A 17,869-nucleotide genomic window follows, 5' to 3' on the forward strand; every position below is an offset into this window, starting at 1 on the left:
TTTTTTTTTTTAATGTTGATTGAGCAAACTCAATAAATTAAAACTGCAAACGAAATAATATAAGAATAATTGTATGTATAAAATGCTGAAAATAGGTAGAAAATCGATATTTAAAATATATGCATATAACAAATAAATACTAAAAAATGGTAACTAATTTGAGTAAATTAAGAGCAAGTTATGATTAGCAGACGAACTACATGTACTAGGTCTTATAGCATCTGTAATCGGACCAAACTGTAACGTTAACTAACTTTTGAAGGGCAAATATACTTTTAATGTATATATAAATTCCAGATACACTGAACCTTAGTTAAAAAAAAAAAAAAGAAACTAAAGAAATTATTAAAAGTGTACAAAAATGTTAGGATACGAAAATGGAAGATTAATTAAGAATAGATTCTAATAGGATTGATTGAGTAGGAATACCATAGAAATTTACAAAGACTCTATAGCGTTACAGTTTGGTATGGTTAGGAATGAACCTCAATAAAATTCTGCCTAGTTGGAACTTACGAAAACTAAGAATACAAAATATATTTGTTTGTAAATGTATATGTGTATGTATATGTTTTGTGTTATCGATAGATATGTATGTATAGTTATATGATAGAAAGAGATTATAAATAAATTATTGCCGACGTCATTCGTGCTGAGTAGTTATGGAGAGTAATGGAGACGCGCGTTGCGTTGCGTTGCCAGATCAAGCAATTTGATGATTGATTTTAATATTGTCTGATATGATAACAACCGATCTGTGGTGTAATTATGTTGTATGTAGTAGTTGCTGATATACATATTTCTTGCTGCATTCATAACTTGAAAAACTTTTAAAAGCAAGTTCAGCAAACTGAGTTGGTTCATTTTTAAAAAGTTATGCGATAGATTTGATTTAATTGATGTTTTGTGAACGAGAACATATAAAATTCAATGCCATGCGCTGCAATATAAGAAAATTTTTGTCCATTTTTCAGGACAAGCAAAATAAAATAATAATATAATCATAAATATGATTAGCAAAGAAAAATTTTTTAATTTTCATTTTAGATAAGCAGACAGCTGTTAGTTAGTCCGATGATAGAAAGAAGAAAGTAAATAGCGCTATGATCGAAAAGAATGTAACGAAAATTTGAAAAAATTATGAATATTATATAAAGTTATATATATATAATATACCAAAAAGAAACATGCCACGAACTGTAAAATTTTTTGTAGTGATTTTTCGAATTTGATTTATAATTATTTTCTTTTTTTTTAGGTGGAAAGTAATAAAAGACCCTTTTAGTACACATAGACACAAGTGTAGAATAACTCTGTCAAACTTACCCTCTGTTCGGCTGGCAGCAGTAAACCCTTCTCGGTGGCTTTCACTAAATCAATGTTATTTTTGGGTTCGTTGGCATCGTTCAAACGACCTTCAGTAGCATCAATCAAGCCACTGCTTATTGCAGCGGCCAGTGGTAAGATGACACCAGAGCTAGGATCACGTACCACCGTTGAGGAGGGATCAATTAAGCCGGAACTAATGGACTCGGCCAATGTATACTTCTTACGCTTGATGATATCGGGATGCATTTGGAAGGGGTCAACTAGACAGCCATTTGTTGGATTGTACAGGTTAAATGTGATGGCTTCTAGCAAACCAAATGAACGCTTGGGTGTACAAATCAAGCCACTCTCATAGGCCTCTTGCAATGTGCATAATTTTGAGGTTTGGGTATTTAATACGTTCGCCTTGTTGGCATCCATCAGACCTTTGCGGAAGGCCTCTGGTAAACGCACGAGTTTCGCCTTGGCCAGATCTTTGACCAACGCTGAATCGGGATCAATTATGCCAGTGCCTGCGGCATCCTTAAGCGTGTATATCTTGGGCGACGTTTCGATGACAGTTAGTGAATCGCTTGCGCTGTCATCGCTGATGGGAATTATTGGTTGATAAGTTAGCATACCGGTTTGAAGATCCAAGCACTTGGATTCAGCCGCCTGATCGAATGTGACGGGTTCCCGTACATAGATCAACAGCGTGGGATCAAATGCAAAGTACAAGGCTTTAGGATCAACGAGCGTGCGCTTAGTAACATCTACAAGACCGCGTTCCTTGGCCAAAGCATATGGCAGGAATTTAAAGTTATCAAAATCGCGTACGAGCGCAGTTTTTGGATCGATTATATTGTACTTGATGGCTTCCTCAAGTGACATTTCGCGAGGTTTGCTAATAACAACGCTTACGGGGGTTTGACTTAAAAGTTCAACGCTATCTTGACGGCGTACGATTTCGCTGCGATCAGTAAGAGGACGCGGTATGGTCACTAGTATGCCACGCGAGAAGGCTACATCGTAATTGTATGTAGATTTTGATTTCGGATCAAAAACGCGTCCCTTAGTTACATCTATGTCACTATTTTCTATAGCTACGGTTAGCGGTACTTCCTTGCCTGTTAGCTGATTTTTAAAAGCTGTACTAGTGGGATCTATAAAACCCAAATGTATAGCTTCAATTAAATCAAGATAATCGCCCGTGGTAGGATCACAGAACTTCCCTGTTTCGGATCGGTAAAGCTGCATACGAAGAACCATTTCGAGACTCAGTAGACGACGGTTAGAGACAATTAACCCACGTGCCCTTGCTGTCTGCAAATCTAGCTGTTCATTTCCCAGATTATAACAACCGTTGCTATCATCAATGAGCTGCTCCTTAATAGCATTCGCTAGACGCATATACTTGCCAGACTCATTATGCTTAACTAAACTGGAAGATAGACTGACAACATCCTCAACACAGGCTTCATTTAGATTCAGTTTTCGATTGGTGACTGGGTGTAAAACTTGACGTGTGTTCACATCATAAAAGCCCATAGCTAAGAGCTCGTACAGCCCAAAGCCAGCATTTTCTATATCCACAATCAAACCCAAGTTCATGGCCTCACCAAGAGGCACAAAGCTGGTGCTGCCTGGTTCTTTAAAGACACCCTCCCTTCTATTAATGATGCCATTGCGACAAGTCTCACTGAGACTAAGCATTTGCTCCGACTGCTCATCAAAATAGCAAGGCAGCTGTGGATTAATGACAAAGCTTCGCATGCCCTCCAATAAAGTAATTTTACGTCCAGTCTTGGGGTCAGTCAATTTTCCAGTTTTATCGTCAAAAAGACCTTGATGAATAGCACGCTGTACACTTATAGGAGCATTAACATCCATAAGAATGCCAATATTAAAGGCATGTTTTATGGTCACTGACTGGTTGTTATAAAGTAGTTTAGCATTTTGGGGATCTATGAGACCTGTGTCCTTGGCATGTGTCAAATTGAGCTGTTTATACAAACCAGTCTTGAAATCTCGGATCTGCACGCTATGTTCGTCTATTAAATAGGTGTCTAATGCCTTGGCAAAGTTCAGTTTTTCACCAGACTTGGGATCGATAAAGTGACCATCGGTTTCATCGTAAATATTTTTTACAACTGCCTCTATGAGACGCAAGGGTTTCTTAGCCTCCACAAGCACACCTTTATCGAAGGCTTCCTTAAAATCAATATGCTGATCGTTTGCATCCCTAACCGTACCTTGTTGACTATCCACAATGCCTGTTTCGGTGGCTACACCGAATGGCAAAACTTGACCACAAACATTGACGACCGTCGAATCGGGATCGAGAATACCCCTACGAATGGCACGTTCAGTTGTCAGTTTCTCACGCGTGATCGTATTGCTAAACTGGCCGGTCTTTGGATCGTATAAACCTCTGTAAACTGCATCAGGCAGGCTGCGTTTTCGCTTTGGCGGTATAAGAATACGGTTTTCGAGAGCTTCGTTCAGAGAGAGCTTTGTTGAAGCGTACGGATTAATAACAAATCCACCAACTGGATCTAGATAGCCCTTCGTAATTGCTTCATTCAGAGAAATAATTGATTCTGTTTTGGGATCCAGTAGCACCAACTCTTCGGGATTGATGAGTTTTTGTGCAATGGCTGTCTTTAAGTCGACCTCTTTTCCGTCAATATTGAATTTGGCTGTCAAAGGATCGTAAAGACCACGCAGCAAACAATCGACAAGGGACCAAGGTTTCTTAGTACTTATCAAATAGCCTTTGACGAAGGCTTCGTCTAAGCTAATATTTGGCGAACTAAGAGTGCCACGTACGGTATCCAGAAGACCTACTTTTGCAGCTTCCTTCCCCGGCACAATTTTGTCATTCTCGGTATCCTTAACTAAAGTCGAATCCAACTCAACAAAGCCCATTTCAATAGCCTGCTGTAGCAGAATATCTTCACCTGTAACCGGATTCAGTACCTTACCCGTGCTGGGTGTATAATATTCGCGCTGCAGCACCTCGGGTAGGCTCCAGGTAACGTTATCGGTCTTTACCAAACGCTGCTCAACACCGACATCAAACGGCACAAGAGTATTATTCTTGTTATCCTTAATTTGACCCGTTGTGAGCACCAGCTCATCCTCAATAGCGCAGTCGAGCTTCAACTCCTTCTTGGTGACTGTATCCACAATCAGCGAAATCTTAGGATCAACCAAGCCAATTTCTATGGACTTTTGTACATCTACCTGATTTTGGGACTCGCTATCGTAGAGCTTGCCAGTCTCTGGATCATAAAGACCTTTGCGAACAGCTGCTTCTAGGGAAATAGGCTTACGTGCGCCGGGCACTAAGAAGCCCATCTGCAAAGCAAGCTCCATTGGTATTTCCTTCAATGTCTGTATATCTATGACCGTACCAGCCTGCATATCAACCACACCCAACTCAATTGCCATACGCAATGGGATTACCTCACCGCTAACAGGGTCGCGCACCGATATCGACTGTATGTCGAGTTTGCCACTGTTGATAGCATCAACAATGGAACAAACTTGACCATCGTCAAGCACCACTTTGCCTGACCGGTGATCTATTGTAACATTCTCAATGGCTGCAGGTCTCTGCTCTTCCGGATTGGCACTTATTATCCACTTACGTTCAATACACTCAAAAAATGGTATTTTCTTGCCTGTCTTGGGGTCGACCATATGACCAGTATGTTTGTCCATCAACGGACGTTCAAGTGCAACTGCTAGTGTTTCATATTTCCCTTTACTAAAGTTCTTTACTAAAATTCTATCAGGATGAAAGATATTCATATCAAACACTAGTGTTTGGAAAGAAATTTTCTGACCAGTAGAGGGATCTATGAAGCATTGAAGGTTTGTGTCGTAAATGTTCAAGTTACTGAAATTCTCAAGCGTCAATTCGGTATCCACATCCACCAGATAGTTTACACGGTTGACAACTATCAATGTATCGTCTATGATCTGCAGCTCATCCAAAGGACTAAGTTGTTCGTCTTTGAGCAATGTGGATACACTTTCTGATCGTTCCTCACCATCGAGTATGACTCTGCACTCCTCGGGACTGATTAAGTTCTGTGATATAGCATCACCTATGACCAACGTCGTAGGTACTTCACGGTTCCCTGTGTGCTCCAATGTGGTGACTGCAGTTTCCACTGTATCGAGTGCTTCATCATCGGGTGTTGGTTCTACAGTGCTACTACATGTTGTAGTATGTGTTGTTGTTATTTTTGTGACAATTGTTGTACTACTTGAAGAGCTATCAGGTTCGATTCCCATTTGTTGAGGCTCCTGTGTTGGTATATTACTCTTATCTGTAGTTAACGCATCAACCAGAGCTTTACCTGCCAGGATGGGCGCTCCTACTATAGCTAGTGCGCCTAATTTGGCTGCATCTTTGACATTCTGCATTATTTTGTTGCCACTTTCTCCAGTAGGTTGCTGTTCTTGTTCATGTTGTATGAAATCCACAACAGTTTGATGCTTTTCTGCCAAATCTTCAGGTTTCTTGATATTCTCCGGAGCTCTAGGTTTTTGTTGCTGATCATCTGTTACCGAAATTACTGTGGTTATTGTTTCCGTTGTGCGTGTAGTTGCAATTGTTGGTTCTTGACTTAAATCTTTAGGTTTCTCTGTCGCCTCTGTTGCCACGGTGACCACTGTTTCCTTGGTGGAAGAGACACTTACAGCAGGTTCTTTACGAGTTGAGTCAACCTCCTTGGGTTGTTCCTTTGAGTCAGCCACAGCCACGGGTACAACTGGCTCATCATTAGACAACTTATTTATCTCTTCTGTTACACTGACAACTTTCGCTGGTTTCTGCTCTTCAGTTGTGGTTGTTATCGTCGTAGTGGCAGTTGTAGTGGTTGTAGACTCACTGATGGTAGGTTCCTCGACAGACACAACTCGCTTCTCCACCAAAACATTGAAAGATTCAATTGGTTGCGGTTGTTGCTCAACTTGCTTTGACACTTCTTCAGAGCCTTCAATCAGCTTCTCTGGTTTCTCCTTGCTTGGCTCTATTGTTTCCGTTAGGTCTTGTACAGTTGGTTCAGAAGTTTTCGTTATTTCCTTTGTTGTAATGGTTGTGATAGTGCTTTGTGATTCCGTACTAAGTGGTTCTTCTTTTATGGTTTTAGTTACTTTAGTTACTGTCTCCTGGAAAGGCGCAAGTGGTGCTGTGTAAAGTGGCTCTAATTCGGATACTTCCTTAACAGTGTTTCGCGGTGCAGGCTCTAGCGTGGATTCTTGTTCAAGTTTAACAGTTGCTTGTTGTTTGGCAGCGGCTTCCGGCGTCGGATCTCTCTGAGCAGGGGATATAGTAGAAACTGCTTCCGTTACTTTAGTAATCTCTCCTCTTTCTTTTGGGATTTCCGCTATTTTTGTTATTTGCGTTGGCTGATCTGTCGGCTTATTCTTTTGTGGTTCATCAGGCTTCTCACTGATTACTGATTGGATCGTTTCTATAACATTCGCAACTTCTTTTCCCTCTGCAATTTCCTTGTCTCTCACAGTCTCCTTAGCTTTCACGACTAATTTCTTGTTTTGTGACTCATCTTTTGATACATCAGGTATCCGTTTGTTTGCTTCGGTTGTTTTTGAGGTAGTTATCGTTGTGACGGTTGTTGTTGTTGAACTGGACGCTGTGGTTGTTTCTTCTGGCTTCGGTTGTTCTTTAGGTAAATGCAGCCTTTCGTTCGCTATAAAGTTGGCCGTTGTGCTGCTTATAAATTTCTCCGTATCCTGCAGGAGGTTATCGACCTCAGTGGGCGATTGTTTTGATGGTTCTTCCATTCGCTGTTGAACTGCCATGCACTCGTCTTCAATAAAGTTTACTTGAGGTTTCTCTGGTTTCGCTGTTTGCAATGTTATTTCCTTGTTACTGCTTATCGTTGTTGTCGTTGTGATAGTTTTCGTTTCCTCAGCGTTTGACTTGGCAGACTTGATTAGACTCTTCACACCGCTGACAATAGCACCACCTGCCAGCACGGGGGCTGCAATGACACCCAGGGCACCCATTTTCGCAGCATCTTTAACATTCTGCAGTGTCTTGGATGGTTCCTTATTGGCTTTATCTGAAATTTCAGGAGTTTCCTTCATAGATTGAGTGGTGCTAGTTACTTGTAGCTCTTGTTTTCTTGTATCTGAGCTCATCACGACGGTTTGTGTGCGCTCTTCGACAATCACTGACTGATCGTTTGCATTTGGAACTAAAATTGGAGCCGTCTGCTCCGCTGTTTCGCCTGTTGTGGCTTTGGTCTCTCGCGTTATTTCTTCCTCGCGTAGTATACCTAACTCCTTAGCCTGCTCTAGGCTGCACACCTCACCAGTGTTTACATTCTGTACCTCATTATTGGATATGAGTACATAACCCTGCATAAGTTCAATCGTTTTAGTGGTCACCGTGTGCACCGCACGTATTGTTTCCATGACCTCTGTCTTGGGTATAGGTTTTTGATTGACAACAAAATCGGAAAGGGGCTTAATGATTAGCGCGCCATCCTCCAGTGCTTGTCGTAACGATAATCGCTCGCTAGTCACGGGGTGGGTAAAGGTTTGTGCAGCCACATCGATAAGACCGCGCTCCAGCGCAGGTACAACTTCAATAGCATCCGCTTTGGGCGGGTATGGTATGGACATGATGAAGTCCTCATTGATAGCCTGCTTAATGGGAAGTGGTTTCTTGGTTTTAGGATGCAGTACAACAGACTTTGTGGGCTCCACAAGACTCTTCTCTACAGCAACTGGGAATATCATCCCCACGGGTGGTATTTCTACCTTGACCTTTTGCTTATCATAGCTCGCGTCGAACAGATGAGCTTCGATCGCTTCAGAAATGCTTAGAGTTTTATTTTTATAGTTAAATGTGGATTCATCCGGATTGATAATGCCCTTTTCAATGGCTTGTTCTAAGGTACACTTTGTTGGTTTATGTAGTTTGGAATGTGGGTCAAGTACTTCACAAATAATGGCTTCATGAATACTCAAGGGATAACCACTTTCGGGGTGTACAATAGTCTGTGACTGTGGATCAATAAGACCTTGTGATTCAAGTTTTGGTATGGACAGACTCTTGGCCAGGGGCATAAGAATATGATTTGTTTGCTCCGGATCAATTATCTTTTGCTCGACAGCCTGTCGCAGATTGAGCACACGATTACGCTGTGGATCCGTCACGTTACCGCGGCGTCCGTCAATTAAACCAGTATTCAACGCTTCAGTTATATTTATAACTTCTCCTTGGGGAGTTGTAAAGTTTCGGGTATCCTCAAGTATTTGACAGGTCTCCTCATCAAGAATGCCTTTCCGTAGAGCATCCCGCGGCTTTAATATGACTTTGCGCATCTTCTGCAACACTACAACCTTATCCTCTGTTGTTGAAGTGGTTGTTGTTGGCTCATAATCAAAGGAACGCCCGCGTTGCAGCTGATCACGTGATACAATACCACGCTCATAGGCCACCTCAACAGGTATCTGCTCACCGGTTCGTGGATCCACTACAAAGCGAACTGTGCGCAAAGCACCCTCGGCAGCTACAAGTGGGGCACCTACCACGCTGAACAAACCCAGTTTCGTAGCCGTAATCAAATCAATCGGCTGTCCCTCGGCATCAAGTATCGTCGCTGTGCGTGGATCATAAATTGATCTCGCAATGGCTTCTGTGACCGAAATCTGTTGCTTAGTTGTGGGATCCACGATTTTGATAAGTTGCTCGTCAACTAGGCCCTGTTGCGCGGCATCAAAAATGTTCTCTGTTTCTCCGTTTTGTGTGAATATGACGAGCCCTGTAGACGGATCGTAAATGGCACCTGGTGCTATTTGCAGTGGTTCCGGTGATGCCAATTCACGCTGACATGTGTTCACTTCTACGAATCGTGGTGGAGCATCCTTCAATGGCGTCGATACCTCCAACACATCGGGCATGTTGTTTACTCGTGTTATGCGCAAAATAGTCTTCTGACTGGCACCACGCGTCGCCGGTACCGTCTCTAGTATAATTTTACCTTCCGAGATAGCGCTGCGCATGCCCAGAACTTGTTGCCTATTATTTGTATAGTTGCCATAGCTGTCCAAGATGTCACGCTCAAAAGCTGATTTTACAGATATTTTATCTCCAGTGTTAGGTTCGATAACAGCTACGGATAAATTGTTAATAATCTGCTTATCTATGCACTCCTCGAAGTTTACCAGACGATCAGTGCCCTGAACATGGAACACACCTGTGTCTGGGTTGAATAGACGCTGCTCAATCGCATCCTTTAGGCGCCAGCCACCAGGCGGCAGCTCCATAATCTGACGCTCTGTCACATTCTGTTCCAAATAGCTGCTCTTCTCCAGATTAATGAACTCTGAAACAACGCGTTGTGGTTTGACTAACTCCTGAGAAATTGGTATTTCAACTGACTTTTCAACATATTTTGTATGTTGGGTGTTGAGTTTGATAGGCTCTGCTTCCGGTATAATTTGTTTTGTGACTATTGTTATAGTTGATTTGGTCTTTTTACGATTTGTGGGCTCCGGCACCGTTTGATTACTATCGGGTACAAGAAGCCCATAGTTGAGCGCCTGCTGTACAGAGTAAACATTACCCGTTTTGGGATCTTTAAATAGTTGTCTATCCTCATCAATGAAACCCTGACGCACTGCCTCGGTAAAGGTCAATAAAACTGTATCACCTGGCTCCTGAGAGCCGGCACGTATGGTCACATACCGATTGATCGTCCTAGTCACAGTCTCTGTGGTCAACGTAATGTTAAGCAGGCTGCTCAACAGTAAAGCACCCTCGGGTGTGATGAACTTTCGCTCAATGGCGTTGTCCAGAGGCACTGTTTCACCAGTCTTAGGGTCGAGCAAATACCCAGTCTTCGGGTCAATCAGATTGTGATAGACCAAGTCGAATACGCTAAGCTCCTTACCACTGGCATTGTGCACACCAATACCGCGACTAAACATTTCATAAACCTCCTGCCGCACCAGACCCTCACCGACGGCCACCTCTAGTGGAACTAGACTATCCCGACCTGTCTCTAAGGCAAAGCCCGTGCTCTTGCGACGTAAAATATCACGCGAGAGGGCCACATTAAAGCTAACATAATCATTGCTACGCAAATCTTTGAATCCATCGATATCAAAAATGGAACGCTGCGATACCGAACTGATCAGGCCACGTTCTACAGCCTCGGGTATGCTAATTAGCTCCCCAGTCATGAAATCACGATATTTACACTCCGCTGGCAACACAATGCCATCTGCAATAGCTTCCTGCAATGTGATTAGCTCACCCTTACGTTTCGTTATGCACTTGAGGTGGTTGCCATCTAAGACACCTGCTTCGATGGCCTGCATAATGCTTAATTTTTCGCGACGCATGGGACTTGTGATCAGAGACTGTTTGTCGAGCAAATTTAAATCACATATATCTTTTAGAGTATACGGCTTAACAATCAATTGACGATTACGTGCCTCCAAAAAGCTAAGCTTTTCTTTGGTTACCTCGTTTAGATAGCGACCGGTCTTAGCATTCAAAACGCCCGATTTTAATGCGTCTTCTAGTGTTATTTTTACATCGCGTTTAGCATCGACTACTTCGCGCACACTCGCATCAATTAGCTGATTGGCAATAGCCGAATCCAAACGGAACTTATCACCAGAATTGCGATCGACAATCCAGCCAGCATTATCCACCAGGCCATGGGCAATGGCATCACTCAAACACAGCGCATTCGATTTAATTGTCACCGATTCGTGCCGTATCAGATAGCCACGTTCGTACGCCTCGGCCAGGCTGATTGTTTGGCCCGATTTGACACGATACAGGCCGGTCTTGGCATCCACACTGCCAGCACAAATGGCATCGACAATATTTCTAGGTTTCTCGGGGGACGCCACATCCAATGGGGATTGCGTTGGCAATGGCAACTGCTCTACTGTGACTGTGTTGTTTACCTTGATGCGTTTCTCCGCCGTTTCATAGCCGGATTCCGCTTCGCTTATCTCTCGCTGTATCACCTCCAGCAATGAGAGTTCACGTCCGGTCGCATCTCGTCCTGCACCTGGCTGTAGCAACTGTATCGCCAGCTGTGCATCGATCAGACCCTGTTCAGCGGCCTGTTCAAGTGATATGCGACGCTCACCCACAAGCATTTCACCAGTGCGAACGTCCAGAATGCGCAACTGTATGGCTTCGCCAATGGTAAGAACGCGTCCTGTGCGCGGATCACGTATGCCGGCAATATCGAGCACAGAGGTAATATTACCTCCCCGCTTAAGGCTACGTATCTCATTGAATTGTATTTGCGACTGTGGAGTAACTCCTGATTCTTTTCCAGCGGCATCTATGCCATCGCTGCTGTATATGCTTTTTGAAGAGCTTTTCGTTGTTTTCGTTGAGCTGAATCTACAAAATCGGAAACAATTGATGTAAGAAAAGTGTAATCTAATTTGATTTTTGCTCTAATATCTTCATATTAAAATTTACGTTTTTTGCTAAGTGTATTTAATTGAAATTTATGGGAATTTCACTTACTGTGTTGTGCTATATGTTGTTGTATAGAGATCATCCGGGCGTGCAGCATAGCCATCGCCAGTTGGCACGCTGCCCGCACTGAAGTCAACTCTAAAGGTCTTGAGCGGTTTCTGCAGACTTTCAGCGTATTGCTAAACCAGTCAAGAAAAAAGAAAAAAATGCTCATTAGCCAAAAATGAAAAACAAAAGTTGCGTATTTAAAATTTTCACTTGAGAGAAAGAGAGAGAGAGATTGTTGGGGATTGTTGTGGTAATTTTTGGGGGAGATTGGGGATTGCATTACCTGAAACTCGAACGCGAAGTCATAGTCACTTTCCTCTGCCACGTGGACAGTTGTGGTTTGGGATTTGGTTTTAGTTTGGGCCACTTTGCGACCCGATCTATGCTGAGGCATGTCTAAATCTTGCGTTTCTTTCAATTTGACATAGTCATAGCCAGCACTGGTAGGTATAGGCACTTGATTTAATTCTGACGTTTCTTCAATGCACTGCGAGATTTATAATAAATTAAAAAGCGAACGAATTCACGCACATATTTTCGTCTTCAAAACTTGTATCTACTCATTACTATTTCCTGCGACTGTATCCGTGCATGTGTGTGTTTGCAAATGTTTTATGACAGTTATAAATGTGTTGCGATAAGAGCCTAAGTTAAAAGCCAAAACGTTGTAGACCAAACAAAAAGAGTGAAGAAAACCTACTAGCAAAATAATTCTAGAGACTTTAACTATGGTTGGGTTTCAAGTCGGTGGCATAGATCTTTAACAGTTTTTATTTAAGGAAATAAAAAATTAAATCAGATATATGATTTAAAAGCCTTTTAATTTAGGCAGTAAATTAGAAATTATCGTCAATCAAATATAAACTAAAAGAGTGCAAACACGTGAGCTTGAGGAACTTAAAATGTTATATTTCTAGCATATCAACAGAATTAAATTTAATTTTTTTAAGACTAAGATATTTTTGCCTAGCACCTCTCTCTACTGCAGGTCGATACATAAACATAAACTGGAGCCCTTGGGTCTGCCTAAAAATCAGCTAACTTGTGGAATTCATTTTCATTCACCAAAAATCAAAACAAAATAAATAACATTTAGAATTCCGGCATTTGATGACTTATCAGTGCTCTTAAACCATTAAGTATTGTATTTATCAACTAACCATACCAAAGCGCACACCATATCACACACACACAAACTTAAGCATTAAGTCAGACACAGAAAGCAAAAGCAAGCCTTTGTGAAAATAGAAATGACGCTATTATTGAGGGCCACACACACAGTCAGACAGATATACAAATACGAGCGTACTGCAATAAATACCCGGTAGATATAGAGTGCCGAGTATATGGTTATAACTCTCAAAGTGATTTACTTCGACTCGGGTGATTACCCTTCCCGAGTAGTGCATAATTAAGTTTTATCTTTGTTTGCATTAAGCAAATACAACAAGGCCAGCATTGATACATGACAGAGTGCCAGGAAAATGGTATATCTGATATCTCAACATATGGTCATATGTACGTTCAAGCTACGAAGCAGCAGCCACGCGAAATTAGATTTATTCAGCAAGACAAATACCAGATTCACTTTCAGATGTGAAATATGCGTGGGTTGACCGATAGTAAAATGTTCACAAAGTTGGAAAATTGATGAGCCATGCATTGGATAAATTAATTATTGTAATTCAAGTTTAAAGAATCTTTTAATTTAGTAAATGAACATCATAAAATCATCAATAGATGTTACGATTCAAACTTTATAACTAATCGCAGTACCCTTAGGTAGAGTATGAAGCGAATTTAAAATTCAATTGACTGTCAGACGTGAAGAAATAAACAGAATTGTATTTGCCCCAATTTATTTTATCAGCAACCACAATATACAACTTGCTAATGGAGTTGCCTTACTTTAAAGTCTGTTCGGCAATAAAAAATTAAAAAAACAAAAAAAATAAAATAAAATAAAAAAAATTCTTAATTCTTAATTTGCGCTGCCGCAATCACTTTTTCTTTCTCTTTTCTCACTGCTCATTATTCAAAACGGCTGTCGAAGGTCGCCCTAGAGTTAGTAGCGGCAGCAAATAAATTATAATTAACAAAAATGCAAAAAGCAAAAATATATATACGAATAAAAAAAAAAAATAGCAAACACATTAAGAGCGTATAAGCACACACACACACATTGAGAAGCGAACACAAACAATGATGTCATCCGTAATTTCTATATAATCTAAAACAAGTTTGCCGTGCGCCCACAACAAAAAAACAAAACGCACACATACACACACCATAACACAATAACAGCAGTTAAATGAAACTGAGAGCTCCTGCAAAAAGTAGGCCTTAAGTTGCCCTCGCTCCGCTCTTGTGTTGGTATGAGATTTGCGCTTGACACGCTTTAAGAAGCTTTGCCGGCTAAACGACGAGCTTTCCGGCTGCAACACGCTGCATACCGGACGCCGCACGCTGCACAACTAAAATAGGCGGCGTCACGATGCTTTTCGAGAGATGTCGCATTCGCTTTCGTTTGGTTTTTCTTCTAATTTAATAGATCACATACACACACACGAATAACAACTAAAAATACTTGCTTGTGTGTGTGTATGTGTTTAAGGCGGCGGCCAAAATTTTTCTGTCTAGTTTAATCGATAAAGAGCAGCGTAATGCATGTGTGAGAAATGCAGAAAAAAAAAACCAAGCGCAATGACATATGAAAAGTTGAACGAAAATGTAACAACAAACAGAAAAGCGCGAGAAAATGAAAACCAAACAAACAGAAAACACATAAAATATGATAAAAGAAGAAATATAATAAAAGTCCTAAAAATAGAATAATACGTAGGTGACATATTTTGTATATGTTTTAGCCATCCAACTAGATTCTGTAGCCTAGGTCAAAAATATAAAATGAAGTGAAGTGAATAAAGGCTGTAAATCACCAAATCATTATCATGAGAAACATATGAAAGTGAAAATAATTTGCCAAGAATGAAACTATACGAAAGAAATCTGAAAACGGAGTCTCTGAAACTATTGAAAATGAATCTAAAACCCCGACTCGAAACTAAAAGTACCATAAAAACATTTGCTACTTTGAAATGAGTGTCAATTTAGTAATTAACAATAAATAATTCTACTAATCGAAAAAATGTTTATGTTTATTCTATGCGTAGGCAAAGAAGGAAGTGTCTTTAAAAAAAAGAGTTATGATACTCTAACAGATTTATCAATGCAACTGAATTTAATCAGAGAATAATTAAATTGTGTTTGTGCAAAATATAAATGTATACAAATTTGAAAACACAGAAAACTAATACGCTCCATCGCCCTGCGTTCGCGCAGAGTATATTGATAATCAAAAGTATATAAATTTGTTAAAATCTGACTGCAACATATTAGATGGAGAAATTACAATTTTATTTAAAAACTCTTGATTAGATTAGGCCTTCAGTTCTGGCTTGCTGACAGACAGCGCTGATGGCAGTCATTGATAGTCGTTGTCAGATGTCACTAACTTAGGATGAGTGTGCATGTCTCTCTATATATGTGTATATATGTATATATAAATATATGTGTGTGTGTGTTTTACATGTGCGTGTGTAGGTCAGTTGACTAGTCTAATGGATCTAGTTAAGCGCAACACTGTTAAATACACTTTTTTATAGCCGTTTCGAAATTGTTTTTGGGGCAATTTTCTTTTAACAAGCTCTGGACTCGTGCAATTTGTGTTGCCTCATTAAAAATACAACTCCCTCAAAATAAACCAATTTGTTGTTCGTTTTGTCTGCCTTCATTAGCACTCAAATAAATATAGAGTAAGTGTATGTCCACATGTGTATTTAACAAAAAAAAAAAAAAAACATGGATTCTTGCGACATGTTCAAGGCTATATGAATATTGCATATGTTATTTCTTGGTTTTATTTTATGTATTTTGTTATATTTTTTGTTTTCTTCATCTTTTATTTTCAGTTTCACACTTCGAATTCTAGGCAATATTTTGCTCTTCTATTCAAATTTTATTTTTATTTTTTATTTGGCACTGTGAATGACTTCATTTTCTGAATTCGTATTTGGCTCTCGTGTGGGCCGCAGAACTTTATATAAAATATTTAAATTTCTATTAAACAAATAAAATCGGGCCAGAGACGTGAATGTCGAGTATTCAATTAAAGGCACGCACACAGCTAAACTAACACAGATACAATCGCACTTTCTATTTGTATGTGACAACGCGGCGTATGAGCATTGCCGCGCCGGCCCTATACGTGATTTATTCTTCTATTATTATTTTATTTTTCGTTGCTTTTTGGGTTAGGGTATTCTGTTGGGGTTTTGCTTACACGCTTCAAATATGTGCAAAAAATAAATGAGATATTTGTAATTCAAATGAATTTATTCAACTTAAAGGGCAACCTTATTTAGGTTTTTTAGCCTTTGTTCACGCAAACACACACAGCGAAACACATACGCGCACACACAAAAAACTTCTTATTTGTTTAAGACACGCGTCGCACGCGTTCAGTTTTACGTCGTTATACAACCACGTCGCATTTGATACTGAACGGAACTCACAGCCGTAGTTCATACGGCCCATGAGAGCGGCCAGAGCTTTTTAAATTATTGTGCTAGAGCGCGAGCTTTTGCAGAGAGCAGCCAAATATGCCGGCTATGCGCTCATCAGCTGTTGCTCTTTCCGGCTGATTATCAACTAAAATCCATTTACAATTGCCTATTTGATTCCTAAGCGGTCAAAATGTTGCAAACAATACACGGAAGTTCGCGTTCCAATGAAAACAACGTGGTCGAACAATGTTATTTGCCTACCGTTGATAGTTTGTTGTTCTTTTTCTTTTCTTTGTTGTTTTTGGGGCCTATGAGATAGCTAAGACTGAAAATTTCGGTTGTTTTCGATTTTTGGTAAGAAGAAATAAATAAGAACAGATGCCGACAAACGACAACTGATCAAATGGAAAGATACCCTGGGGACAGATTTTAAATATATTTTCTTATACACTAATGAATTTCGTAAAAACTTTTTAAAAATATATGCAAGCCTTTAGTTATAAGAGTTTTGATGAGTGTAAAAATAAAATTAACTTTTTGAGCCGTACACAAATGTGCAACATTTTGACATCATAGTTAAATCCATAGCAGCTCTACAGGGTATTTACATAAATACAAACAAAATAACAAAAGGGAAAACCAGTTTGCTGTGTAGTCAAATGGTGAAGCTAACCTTCTAAATAGCAAAATGCTCATTCACTCCACTTAATGCCAAGCTTGGCCGCCCATGTTATGCATATCAAGTTAAGCCTTAGACATAAACCCCAAAGCTGGCAATGAAGTTGTCTAACACATATATATGTATATAGCTATGCCTAGTAGCATTTCATGATGTCACTCTCAGTCAAGAGCAACACCTTTAAGAACACAATGGACATACATATTTAGAGTATAGATTCTTAGGTAAAAGTGCTAATTTTGTTAAGGGCCCTGCGAATACCTCAATATGAGTGTGAGCTCATGACAACACCGATATCAATACTTGATCGGTTGCTGACCCACACAACTAACGAAGTGGGGAAACAGTCCTTTCTCTATCTCCACTCATTAAATGTTAATTGCAAATTAAATATTTACACAACTCTGCAAACATGGGCAATATTTGAGTATGCTAAAATAGAAGAGAAACACACACCAAAACGAGTTGAATTTTATTTTAATTTTCTGTTTTTGAACTCTGTGGTAAAATTAATTTTTTAATTGAATTTCTGGACGCATAAATAAAAAAAACCAGTTGCCAAAAATAGTCTACGAGCAACAGAAAAAATATTTAAAAGAAACAAAATCTAAAGAATTGACAGTTGAAATAATTAATGCGACAAAATGTCAACAATGAACTGTTGATGACGTTGTTTGGCATTGAATTTCCTACAAGCGAAGATTAGGTATCCGAAAAATATGCGAAATATGTTTATAATATATTCATATTGACATCATGTTATAA

At 40.0% G+C, this 17,869-nt stretch overlaps 1 protein-coding gene across 50 annotated transcripts in view; it reads right to left on the bottom strand.

The window, feature by feature from the left end:
- The window catches only part of shot (dystonin-like protein short stop), a 99,479-nt gene that overhangs the window by 19,473 nt on the left and 62,137 nt on the right, over positions 1-17,869 (bottom strand). For 41 of the 50 annotated variants that reach the window (XR_016270404.1, XM_018009407.2, XM_089470877.1 and 38 more), the window contains 2 exons: positions 11,861-11,991; positions 1,327-11,731 (listed from right to left, as the gene is read on the bottom strand). Coding sequence is in view for 49 of the 50 variants with exons in the window: in XM_018009407.2 (XP_017864896.1) it covers positions 1,327-11,731; positions 11,861-11,991 (10,536 nt within the window). In the remaining variant the exon portion in view is untranslated. Of the gene's footprint in view, positions 1-1,326; positions 11,732-11,860; positions 11,992-12,143; positions 12,348-17,869 lie in introns of all 50 variants that reach the window. The other 9 variants (XM_018009426.2, XM_018009424.2, XM_018009425.2 and 6 more) reach the window with 3 other exon arrangements.

The sequence above is a fragment of the Drosophila arizonae genome, chromosome 5, assembly GCF_054131065.1.
Source record: "Drosophila arizonae isolate 15081-1271.41 chromosome 5, UAZ_ARI_1.0, whole genome shotgun sequence".
Classification (NCBI taxonomy): Eukaryota; Metazoa; Arthropoda; class Insecta; order Diptera; family Drosophilidae; genus Drosophila; species Drosophila arizonae.